The following is a 12,555-nucleotide window of genomic DNA, read 5'->3' as shown; positions in this document are numbered from 1 at the left end:
ATCGGTCAGATATACTAGATGTTAAAACTTGTTATTTTCTTAAAACAAGGGGGGGGGGGGGGGGGGGGGGGGGGGCTGGGTAGGGCGGTTAGATTGTGTCACAGTTGTTGTTGTTTTTTTGCACTACTGCAGTGATCCGCCGTATGATGCGTTGTTTGGTCATTCTGAAGCAACAGAAAATGCAGACTTATTTCACCTCATTGACAGAAGTTTTACTGGTTTTAAGATAAAAAGGAAAGGCTGGCTTGGTGGCTAAAATGGCATGAGATGGTCATATTTGAAGTGTGCCCTCACCAACAGGGTGAGCTTGTTTTATAAAAGTCAAAAGTTGCTTACATCTCTTCATGAAATTAAATTACGCTATTGTACACAGGGGATTGTCAGTGCTGTCTCTTAATGTACAGTTTTTTTAATATATATTATTGAATTTATGTTGGTTTTTTTTATATTGTTGCTGCTTTTCGTAGTGATGCTGCTGTTAAAAGCCGAGCATGTCCAGGTTATATCCTATTCAATAAATTAGACATTTGCTTTGATAAAAGATTGATGTGTAACAAATTAGACATTTGTTTTGATAAAAGATTGATGTGTAAATGTATCAGTAGTGTTGTTTTTCCTGAGTCAGCTCCATCTGATCTGCAGGCCTGCACTAGACTTAATTAAAAATAACACAAGAGACAGTGGCATCAAGGTCGGTCTAAATGTGGTCATCTGCAGATCAACGTGCAATAATAATGTTTCTTTTTTCTTTCTGTGTTTTGCAGGTCATGGCTGCGATACCGCAGTACCGTGGAGGTTTGACTACAACCAGTTGAAGTATCACTGACTGCAATCTAGCAGGGATATTCTCACTTTTCTTTTGGGATTCGACATTAAAACTCCAGCTTTTTTTTAGTTGATACAAATCTGCAATGAAAAGGAGTCAAAGCGGAGAGGAATCAGTGAAACTGCTGATTTGAATGACCACCGTCTCACACAAGGAAGGATACAGTGAAAAGGCGCCGAAATGAAGGAGAAATCCAAAACGGCCGCAAGGACTAGACGGGAAAAGGAGAACAGTGAATTTTACGAACTGGCCAAAATGTTGCCTTTACCGTCGGCCATCACCTCTCAGCTGGACAAAGCCTCCATAATAAGACTCACAACAAGTTACCTGAAGATGAGAATTGTTTTCCCTCAGGGTGAGCGAAACCACAGTTAACAAACAGAAAATGTTAAGGGTCTTCGAGGGATAAAATCCCGTTATTATACATCATATCATAATATAAAATAAAATAAATATTCAAAGAATAGACAATATTCCGTTATAATTTAGTAGTCCCACAATAGAAATATGTTTAAGTCCGCAAATAAAATATTATAATTATTAATAATATCTGAAATATCAACACTACTGTAGTGATGGAAGATACAAAAATAAAATGAAATGAAATTCAAACGGATACTGTTAATATAGCCGCGCTCACATAACCACTTTAAGCCATAAAGAAAGATTATAGGAACATTACAGTCAGTGTTCACTGATCTGCAGGGAGTCTTTACAAATGGATCATGGTCGAGTTTAATTCAGTGTGCCTAAAGAAGACGGTCTGCCACCATCTTTTATACAGGTCTCTACAGGCTTCTTTGACGACGTGACTGAGAACGAGACGTACCAATTATTTAAAAAAAGGTCCGGCACGGCTTCTAATGACCTAAAGCCATGTACGAAGCTGGAGAGACACAAACAACCGTACACAGCCTCTCATATATAATAAAAAATATACTAATTATGAAATCTAATCAGAAGCCCACGCGCTACCATTACAGCGATATTGATGTTTTGCTGTCATTACATGTAACATAAAATATATTTTTTTAAGTATAGGAAAAAATAACATCGGTCGTATTTTTAATATTATGTATCCATCTGCTAAAAAAAACGTTTTTGTTGAAACTCCTTTTTCTACATCCTCTCATCTGGTGGGATTTATATTAAACTACATGTCCGAAAGCGAACACATATTTTCATTTCCATTTACAGCAGCGCCTAATTTATTGATGATACCCGAGCTCACGAAGTATGAAACAGAATGAATTTCAATGAGCAGCACTGGCTATATTTGCTTTGTTCGACTTACACTGAAAATATAGGCCTATACACTAAGGGATTTATTGGACAAAAAATCTGAAAGATGGCCATATCTGTGGTTAAATATAAGGGAGGCATTACACATCTGGATATTCTGTTTATTTATAATAATAATAATAATAATCATAATGATAGAATAATATTTCCTGGAGCATCAGAATGAAATAAAATATCCAAGTATTTAATGTATGTCATCCCTCCAGATTGAAAGTCTATATTGCAGTTTGTATACGAGACACGTCACATTGTGCAAATTGTAAACACCAACAGATTATCGATGTCCACGCCTGCCGCCTGAACAGGTGACAGACAGGAATGGACACTGTAAACGCCTTAACACTAAACAGGCCTTTTTGCATGCCTCTGCCTGGAGGGTGTGTGTGTGGGTGTGTGTGTGTGTGTGTGTGTGTGTGTGTGTGTGTGTCCGGCCTTTTTCAGACGCCTTTTTTATGTAACTATATTAATAATAATAATAATTAAATATCGTAAAGCTTTTTTTCATTATCGATATAAAACACGTCATCTTCTCCATTTCCTTATAATGTCACACAGCCAAACAACATTCCTTATTTCACTTTCTACAGGTTTGGGCGAAGCTTGGGGTCATACAAGTCGGACAAGATCTTTGGACAATATTGGACGAGAGCTGGGAGCTCATTTACTGCAGGTATATTTATTATGTATTATTACCGATTGTTATTTATTATTATTATTATCACCCTAATAACTATTAATTATCTGCAAGACGGTCGTGTGAAATAATGTTGAGTGGTAACTGTCCTTTATTTTGCAGACGTTGGACGGATTCATCTTTGTTGTGGCTCCAGATGGGAAAATAATGTATATTTCCGAGACAGCGTCGGTTCATTTAGGACTGTCTCAGGTCCGTTTGTACGATCAGATTTAATTATTTACTGCATTTCTGCTAATCTCATATTACTTTAAAGCTAATTTAATACAAACACATCGTGTTGAAACTGCTTTTGGAAATTAAGACGTCATAGTCTTTACCTGTTAATTACATGAGTTATTCTCAACAGGTAGAGTTGACTGGGAACAGTATTTATGAATATGTCCATCCTGCCGACCACGACGAGATGACAGCTGTGCTGACGCCACATCAGCCCTATCACTCACATTTCGTGCAAGGTAAAATACATTTCCTCCCTACAGTTTCCCAATTATACGTCGTCTGTTTGCAATTAAATTACATCGTAGTAAGCTTATAAATGCAACGGATAACATATGCAACTGAACTTAGAAATACACGTTGTTATTCTTGCAGGATGCACTTTGATACAAAAAGAAAGCTTAATATTGTATTTCTTTTTTATGTAACATAAATAATGCGATTGCATATTGGGATTAAAATGCACTCGTAACTTGGAGTTTGTGTTTTTAAATACGCAGACGCATAGCAACAGTCTATAGTCAGTTTTTCCTTTTCTTATAGCTCCTATGAGAGTTTTTTAGTTGACTTGTATTTTATAATCAATTAGTTGAAACAGTGTTTCTTTCTTCAGAATATGAAGCGGAGCGCTCTTTCTTTCTGCGGATGAAATGTGTGCTGGCAAAAAGAAACGCAGGCCTCACCAGTGGTGGATACAAGGTAGTGAGAATGAAGCTTTGTCCCTGGCCTGTGGTATTAATTTACTATTTATAAATTAGCAGCATTCTTAATTGCGGTAGAATAATTCATTAATTCATTTAATTGAAAAAAATGGAGACCGATATTCAAATGAATTTCCTTGCTCTTCATAGACTATTTTCCTTACTTTTACCACAGACATTATAATATCCTTTTGTATTTCAATAATATTTGTATTTCAATAATAATTCTATATTTCTGGTCAGTAGCATTTATGTTATACATCTATGAATCATGCCATATTACCCCATCTTCTTTATAAAGGGACATTTCAGGATTTCCTTATCTACATCTTTAATCTTCCACCAGGTGATCCACTGCAGTGGCTACCTGAAGATCCGTCAGTACAGTTTGGACATGTCCCCTTTTGAGAGCTGCTACCAGAACGTGGGTTTGGTGGCTGTGGGTCACTCCCTGCCGCCCAGCGCTGTGACTGAGATCAAACTGCACAGCAACATGTTTATGTTCAGGGCCAGTTTGGACATGAAGCTCATCTTCCTGGACTCCAGGTACGCAACCAGTTTGCTGTCCATGACATTAATTGTTTCTCTTGAGGTGTTTTCTTTCTAATCCAAAGTGTTTTATTGAGCATGTGCGCTTATAAGCATTACGAGGATTACATTAGTTCTCCAAGAAACTACTAGAAATGTTGCGTGTAAAACATAAACAAAACAGAGAAACTGAGGTATCCCTGATAATTATGCATATTCTAAAAACAACTGGTTAATTTCTCTCCAGGGTGGCAGAGCTGACAGGTTATGAGCCCCAGGACCTGATAGAGAAAACCCTTTACCATCATGTCCACGGCTGCGACATCTTCCACCTCCGCTGTGCACACCACCTCTGTGAGTTTCAAACCTGCACTATCATTCTTTTACAACAGGCTACAACCTTCTTTTATCACAGTAACTGCTCAGACAACCTGCTGCAGCCGCCACATGCAGGAAATCACACACTGTTAAATACGTTAATCGTGTCTTCTGTCTGATTCTTTCATCTCCTTCAGTGCTGGTAAAAGGACAAGTCACCACTAAGTATTATCGTTTCCTGGCCAAGCACGGTGGCTGGGTATGGGTCCAGAGTTACGCCACAATCGTCCACAACAGCCGGTCCTCAAGACCTCACTGTATAGTCAGCGTCAACTATGTACTCACGTAAGTCTCACTTAATATTCCCTTCTAAAAATCAGAGAGGGAAGAAGTTGAAAACTTGATTCAAGAATATATTCATAATACTTTGTGAGACGTTTATTCATGGGAAAAGATATCATTCATGCATACCAATTGGTTGGAATCTTTCATATGTAAGTGTGAATCAAGCATTTCAGATATTAGGGTTGTTGAATTTATCCCATTTTGAACCGAAATCTCTTAAATCACAGCTACGTTAACGTAGCACAAGGTATAAAGGGCTATGCTGGGCTAAAAGCAGCTGCATTTTTAATGGTGTTTGCAGAGGGAGGAGCATTGATTATTTAACTAGATTAAGTAAAATCATATCATACACTCTTATGATCCATGCTTCTAGCTTGGCTGTGTCTCTTTGAGAAATCCTTCTCTTTACCCCTCTGTAGCCTCTCTGTAAAAACCCACCAAATAGTGTGGCTGCAGGGCTCAGGCAGTTGTTATGAGAGCACAAAGCACACTAAGGCCCTTTGAGACAGTAAGACAAACATCAGGGTTCAACCCCATCAAAAAACCTCTACTGTCACCATCGATCGGCAGTCGAAGGAAAGCAAAATCGATCCAACGGTGAACTAGGAATCAATAGCTATCTCATAGCTGTAGCGCTTGTTGGATTTTCCTCGTTAAGTTTGGTTGATCCACATGTGCTTTCTGTGTGTGTTTGGGGGGGGGCGGGGGCGTGTGTGTGTTTGTGTCGTTGTGTGTGTGTGTGTGTATAACAAGGTGTGTGTGCGTGTCTCTGTATGTGTGCATGCATATAGCTGCAGTCTACCCATTGATTTTTTTTCCAATGTAATGCAGCAAGGAGAAAAAAAAAGTAACTGCATTAAAATGGCAGTGAATTTCCAATTGCATAATTAGCTCTAACACAGAAGTATCCAAAAGCTCACGTGTGGCAGGAGCACAAAAAAACACCTACATTTAAAAACAAACAGCAATTCAATCACCTTGCCCTGACAGCATTTTACCTCCAACAAGAATCCATTAATAAATCATGTTTGGAGGTTGGCTGGTGGCATATTTCAGACACGAGGTGCTCTGACATTGACCCTGAGGTGGAATTCGGCTAACACAGCTGAGTTTGCACAAAGGCCCAACATTATTGGCTCAGACATAAGTCATCCAGGGCACAGATAGGATGCAGAACCAGCCACCGCAACTATACCTGCAAGAGCAAATAGCACTCACACTGTGTACTGGCTATCCAAACACAGCCTTTCCCCCAAGGTGCTGTACATAAAGAATGGGTCATATTTAGAGTCATATTAAAGAGGCTGGCTGTGCAGGGTCAGGGATGGGCCACAGGGTTTAAAATGCCAGGCAGCTGCTATTACATACTGTTGATGCGATGAGTTAAGAATAGGCTCATGTTTGCTGAACACTTGACACAGGAGCCTTTTCACTCCCTCGACAGCGACACTTGAGTTCAGCCACAGGACAGTGGGTTAAAATGTCAAAGATGGTGCACAAGGTGCATGCACATAAACAAGTGAAAAAGCCACCTGCATTACACAAATGTTTTTTTTACTGATAAGATGCTTGCAAAGGAGGTCGAGTGCAGAGATACTGTACGTCCACATGCATGTGTCTGTGTACGCTCACGCACTCGCATTGTTTTCTAGCTGGGTTCTGGCAATGGTTGCACGGCAGAAAAGAATGATTAACTTTCTTCGTGGTGTCTGTTATTTATCTCAGAAGTGGGAGGACTTTCTCTTGAATTTATCTGAAATGTTTTCACTTCTCATAGTCGTCACATCACTCATGGTATAAAAAGTGTGTTTGTAAAATAAGTCTGTACAGTGAAGTTATCTATGTTCAATATTGACCATGACGTCTGCTGCAGACTAATTACTGATTATGTCACGAGACTGTAGAAGGAAGAAAGAAGGTCCACAGATTCTTTGTGGAAAATGTTAGTCTAAAAGGTTTGAGAAGCTCGGAATTGATTAGAAAAACCTGGAGGGAAAGGTGAACAAGTAACACTATGCCCTCCATCAGCAACATTCAAAGGGTCTTTGAGCAAGGCACTCAACCATCAACACTGAGATGAACCATCCACAGTGCATACATTAGTAGCTATGTGGAATTGCACTTAGTGCTGACAATGCTAACATACTGATGGTGTAATTTGTAGCAGTGTCACAATCTTAGTTTAGCGAGTTAGCATGCAAACCTTTGTAATCAGCACTAAACACAAGTACAGTCTTGGCTGAACGGAATGTCATCGGTTGTGCAGGATATTTTAAATCAAAGGTTTGGATGAATTCAACTTTTGAGCTGCTAGAGGCGCTAAATGAAAAGTCAGGCTATCACTAAAGTTATTAATATGTATCCTGAGTAGCACATGAATCTTCATGGCAATCCATCCAACAGTCGTTGAGATATTCCAGTCTTGACCAAAGTGGTGGACTGACCGACATTGCCATTCCTAGAGCCGCTAGCATGGCTAAAAAGACACAACCTGGATAAATATGGGTTCAAAGTTTTAGTTTTATCCCTAACGTATATTTTGTTTGTGCCAAAAGGGACACTGAGTATAAGGGAATGCAGCTGTCTTTGGACCAAATGAGCCCCACCAAGCCAGCCTTCCCCTACGCTGACAGTCACGGTGAAGACAGGAAGAGCACCAAGTCACGTCTGACCCAGACGAAGGCCAAAGCCAGAGTGTCACCCTACCCGCAGGTAAAAAAACAGCCTGTTTCATGCTGCTAAATCCAGAAAGGAGACTCAGTGCAGGCGAAATTGATAGAAAGAAGTTCACAATCTCTCAAAAACTGGGTTTTCTTGTTTCTGTCAGCAGTTTTCAGCTTTCAATCCAGAGCGTTCAGAGTCAGACCAAGACAGCCAGTGGGGAGGAAGCCCGCTGACAGACTCTACATCTCCTCAGCTGCTGGATCCCGGTGAGGCTGCGGAGGCATCTTGTGCCTACAGACTGTATCCAGACTCAGGCTCCCTGTGTTACAGCCTGGGTCTATCAGAAGACGATCTCGCCCATGCCCAAACACATCCTCACACCGCCACCTGTGACCGCGTGCGTTGCCAGAGCGGTCGCTACTTCCTTGGAACCCCCCAGTCGGGAAGAGAGGTGTGGTGGGACGCCACGCGCTCTGTGCTCTCGCTGCCAAAATCGTCCGTGGAGAGCAGCGAGGGCTACGAAATCACATCCTACCAAGGAGCCATTCACGGTGAGATGCTAGGGTTGAGACCAGAACCATCTGTCTCTGAAAATAGCACTGGCCTAACGTCTTGTGGTAGCTGTTTTCCAAATGTTATTATGGGACATGCTAAGTTGTTTACGCCGTCTCTTGCCAGTGTGCCGATTGCTACCATCTGTTCAAAAATTGCCTGCAATTGAAAGCCAAATTGTTTCACATTTCACATCCTCAAACAGGGAAACAACCCCCCAAGACATTCAGTCTAACAGACCATGGTTTTATACCCATTTGAAGCAAAATGTATGCATCACACAGGCAACTTATGGTGTTAGCAATCGTCACTTAAAATATATGAAAAGAAGTGTAAGATGCAGATCATGTTGTAAGTAGTTTTCACACACTTTGTAAATTCAGAATCAAATTACTTATTAACACAATGTAATTCATTAATTGCACTGTTTTGAAATGTGGCCATTGAACTCTCCTTGCAGGACGGGGCCACTGGGATGAAGACAGTGTAGTGAGTTCACCCGATGGAGGCGGGTCCACCAGTGATTCTGGTGAGCGTTACCATGGTGACCACTTCCGGGCAACCCCTCGAGAGCCCAGCAAGATGGAGACGCTGATCCGAGCCACGCAGCAGATGATCAAAGAGGAAGAGAGCCGTCTGCAGCAACACAAGGCGCCGCTGGACGTCTCAGGTCTCGCCAAAGCTCACAGCCCGTGCTTCACCTCCTCACTACCGCACCACTCCCAGCTCACTATGACCAGCGTGGTGTGCCGCGGCCCGGGCGCTCCCAGCATCGACCTCACCTCTGAACGCCTCCATCACCAGGACAGTGTCAAATTGCTCGGTCTGCACGACAATGACGAAAACACGACCAGTCCGGCGTCTCTGTCTCGTCTTAGCAGCCCCAGCTCTGATGGGATCCCCAGGGCGGCCCTCTCCCTCACCAAAGACTACATGCAGACGGATCTGTCCCCCCATCCTCCACAGCCGCAGGGGAGCCCGCTGCTCTATCCAGCCCAGGAGAGGCAGCCGCCGGACAGGCAAGCTGCCTATGCTTTGAGCGGATACTCCCTGGAGCACCTGTACGACCCAGAGAACCTGCGGAGTTACTCGGGCATGGCCTGTGGGGGAGTCCAGTATGATGTGGCGTCCCATGTGAGGATGCAGGCCGAGCAGATGCAGGGACACAAGGCCACCTCAGTTATCATAACCAACGGGAGCTGACGATATCGGGTGTAGATGGGTCCTGTTCTCTAGATGAGGATGTTACAGTGGCGGTGCTTTATGCACATGCAAACACTGATCAGGCGCTTGATACACATGGCTGGACAATAAAAACAAAAAACAAAAAAAAAGAATAAAAAGGTACCGGCACTGGGTTGATGCGCCCTTGGTGGCTGATTCAGCACAATTTGTCTTTGCCTGCCTTTGTATCATATCATTCTCTTTTCTTTATCATCAGAGGATGATATAGCTAGTGTTCAAGAACCGATGTTTGGTATGCCACTTCAAATGACGGAGGTTTGCTCCATTACATAGGAATATAGTGTTATTTTAATGGTGAACTGAATTCCCCTCCCTCCAAAGGAGACCTAAGTGTTGAGTCTGGTTAAACATCAAGCCAGTTTCTGTTCCAAACGCCTCATGCACCATTGGTCATGCAAGTTAATCTGTCTCGGACATTATTTCCAAAGGCAGTCGGAAAACGTGTTGTTCCATTACCCCTTTGCCTGAAAACTCAATTGGTCAGAGCACAATGTTTGACCCTAGAAGTGCAACATAGGAGAGGCGAGAGGTTCACTATTGTAAGATGTCAATGTTTCCTGGTATTTATTTGTCAGTGGGCTGTTTTCTGTATGTGTCATTTTTTTCTGTTTAAGTAGAATTGTTATTGGTCGCATACAATTTGTTTTGGTGTTTGAATTACACCAATACAAGATACAAATTTGAACTGAAAAAACAACGAAAAACACGCTTCTGATATGTAATAGTGTAAAGTATGCAGGTCAACAACTGTTTTAATGTATATGTGAAATGCCCTGTCTTAGAGGGCAAAGAGAGCGTAAAACACAAAAAGACATTTGTAATCTCCCCATGCCCTCTAAATATAGGCATTGTATGTATCGACTGGTGAAACAATATTGTTTACATATCAGAGTATAATTTTTCCTGTTTTTACCTCACTTAACTGCCAAATTGTTAGCATATGTAGAGTATGCTTTTAAATCCTTAAATCCTGCTCTACATGCAATTGTTCTCAAAGAAAACCATCTGTTTTTGTTTTTTGTCATGACAGCCTAAAGGGTTAAAATAGTTATAGAAATGTGTTGAATGTCTTTAGTTTCTTATTTAATTTATGATGTAAATATCTTATATACTTTTGAACAAGAAGTGACAAGATTATTTATTAATTGGTTTTAAAAAGTCTTAAATCTGAATACAGTTGCAAACAAATAACTTTTGTCTCTTTTGATTTTTGTCGCACAACAAAAGTTCCTCGAATGAATAGACTCACAAAGTGCTGCTGCCTCAGAAAAACTCCATAATTGTAGACATATTGTAGATATATGTTGCTGTTGTTCATCCAATGTGAACAATCGCGCCAGCTTTATTTAAGGCATTTTGAGATGTATAGATGTAGATAAATAGATTTAGATAGACATAACGATACTAAGTTAATTTGTTTTTTATTTCCGTGTAAAGACAAACATCAAATAATATAACAAGATATAGATATTGATACAACTTCAATTTTATTTGTTGGTTTTGGTCTTTCCATGGGATTTGTTGACAATAATTACAAATGTAGAAAATCAAAAACCTCATTCTTTGAGTTTCTTAGATGTACCCGACAACAACAATTAAAGGAGGGCGTTATTACAAACACCTTGTCCAAACCCCTCATTCAAGTAATTACAACAGCAAACTGCGAGTGTGTCTACCGAGCTGTCACATTTTAAATGGACTTGCAGCAGCACGTTCCTGCTGTTCGAGGCAGTTGAACTTGCACGTTTAGCCGCTCTGACCTCTGCTCAGAGGCAATTTCTCTGCCATGTATTTTAATATATGTAAGTTATTCACATGTAGCTGGAGAGCTGGCCTGCCTCGCTGTCTAAGCTGTGAGGGACCTGGACACAGTCTGGGCCTGGATGCAGAGCTCCCATCAGTCACTGCTGACATGACCATGTGATGGTCTGCCAGATATTACTGCTGCTGTCATTCCAGGAGGTAGAACTACTGCACCCTTTGGAAGGAAGTGTGTGTGTGTGTGTGTGTGTGATGGTGTGTGTGTGTGTGTGTGTGTGTGTGTGTGTGTGTGTGTGTGTGTGTGTGTGTGTGTGTTTCTTGCTGAGATACTTCAATAACGAGGGAGTTTTTCCCCTTCTAAACACTGGGGCTGTTGCCTGATGTGCCCTGAAGGCTTTCACATGTAGAGTCAGCTACAAATGTGGCCAAACACTGGGCCTTTTGCCCAGACTATGTACACTTGGATACACCCCTCCACCCAAAATCCTCTCTATCTCAGTCTTATAGAGAGAAACAGGCAATTATAGAGCGTCAGAGAGGAAAATGAACAGTTTTCTCACAGAGAAAAACGGATAATAAAGAATAGGAGAGGTTGAAGGAGCACTTAGACCCAATACCACAATATACAAATACTACATTACAGTCAAACCCCTGCACTGGAAATCTTGCCTAAGTAAAGGTAAGTACTATCAATGTTACAAATTACATTTATCACATGCATTATACTATTGCATAATCATAGATCAAATAATGTGTAAGCAGCATTTTTATGCTGTAGCATGGTCACGGTTTAAACTACTTTATATATTGCTGTGTTATTTAATCTACAATAAATAACCTTATTTTCGAAGTGATATCACGTTTAAATCAGCATGCGCCACTCTCTATTAAGGCACCCTTAGACTTTGTAATTGGTTGTTTTATTAATGATGAATTCATAATTCACAAATGTTACACAGATCACAGGTATGACTATATAAATACAACACTTCCCTCTGAAATGAAAGTAGAGGTAGAAGTATCAGAAAACAGAAATGTTCAAGTGAAGTAGAAGTATTTCAAAATTGTATACAAGTACTGTACTTGAGTTACTATCCATCACTGCCAAATACTAAAAACAAGAAGTAGAGATGCATAATTTGGAGTAATTCAGAAGTTGCTGGAGAATAGCAGATGTTGGGACTAGAATCAAATAAATCAACAATATAAAAAAAGGATCTTAAGATGTCATAGCGAGAACAGATGTGTTAGGTTAATTATTTTCTTACTCTCAGGAACCTCTCATAATGAACCACAGCGCTACAAAATTAAAGCATTTGCAGTTAATTTAACTACACCATGCTACTGCAAACAAAAAAAAAGCATGCTTGAATCAGCTTTGTTTACACCACAAGGCATTT

At 40.7% G+C, this 12,555-nt stretch overlaps 1 protein-coding gene across 1 annotated transcript; it reads left to right on the top strand.

Moving 5' to 3' along the window:
• Positions 1 to 1,006: 1,006 nt before the first annotated feature.
• On the top strand, positions 1,007 to 9,352 carry LOC306711057 (single-minded homolog 1-like; the record flags this gene model as incomplete). The annotated part of the gene is made up of 11 exons (XM_079179832.1): positions 1,007 to 1,181; positions 2,716 to 2,798; positions 2,925 to 3,014; positions 3,172 to 3,280; positions 3,655 to 3,740; positions 4,089 to 4,288; positions 4,518 to 4,624; positions 4,786 to 4,933; positions 7,489 to 7,645; positions 7,761 to 8,148; positions 8,610 to 9,352. 11 exons carry the CDS (start codon positions 1,007 to 1,009, stop codon positions 9,350 to 9,352), a joined length of 2,286 nt encoding a protein of 761 aa, XP_079035958.1.
• Positions 9,353 to 12,555: the final 3,203 nt, after the last annotated feature.

This window comes from Pholis gunnellus (genome assembly GCF_910591455.1).
Source record: "Pholis gunnellus genome assembly, chromosome: 19".
NCBI classification, from domain to species: domain Eukaryota; kingdom Metazoa; phylum Chordata; class Actinopteri; order Perciformes; family Pholidae; genus Pholis; species Pholis gunnellus.
The sequence above is the reverse complement of the archived record's forward strand: the minus strand, read 5'-3'. Positions and strand labels throughout refer to the sequence as shown.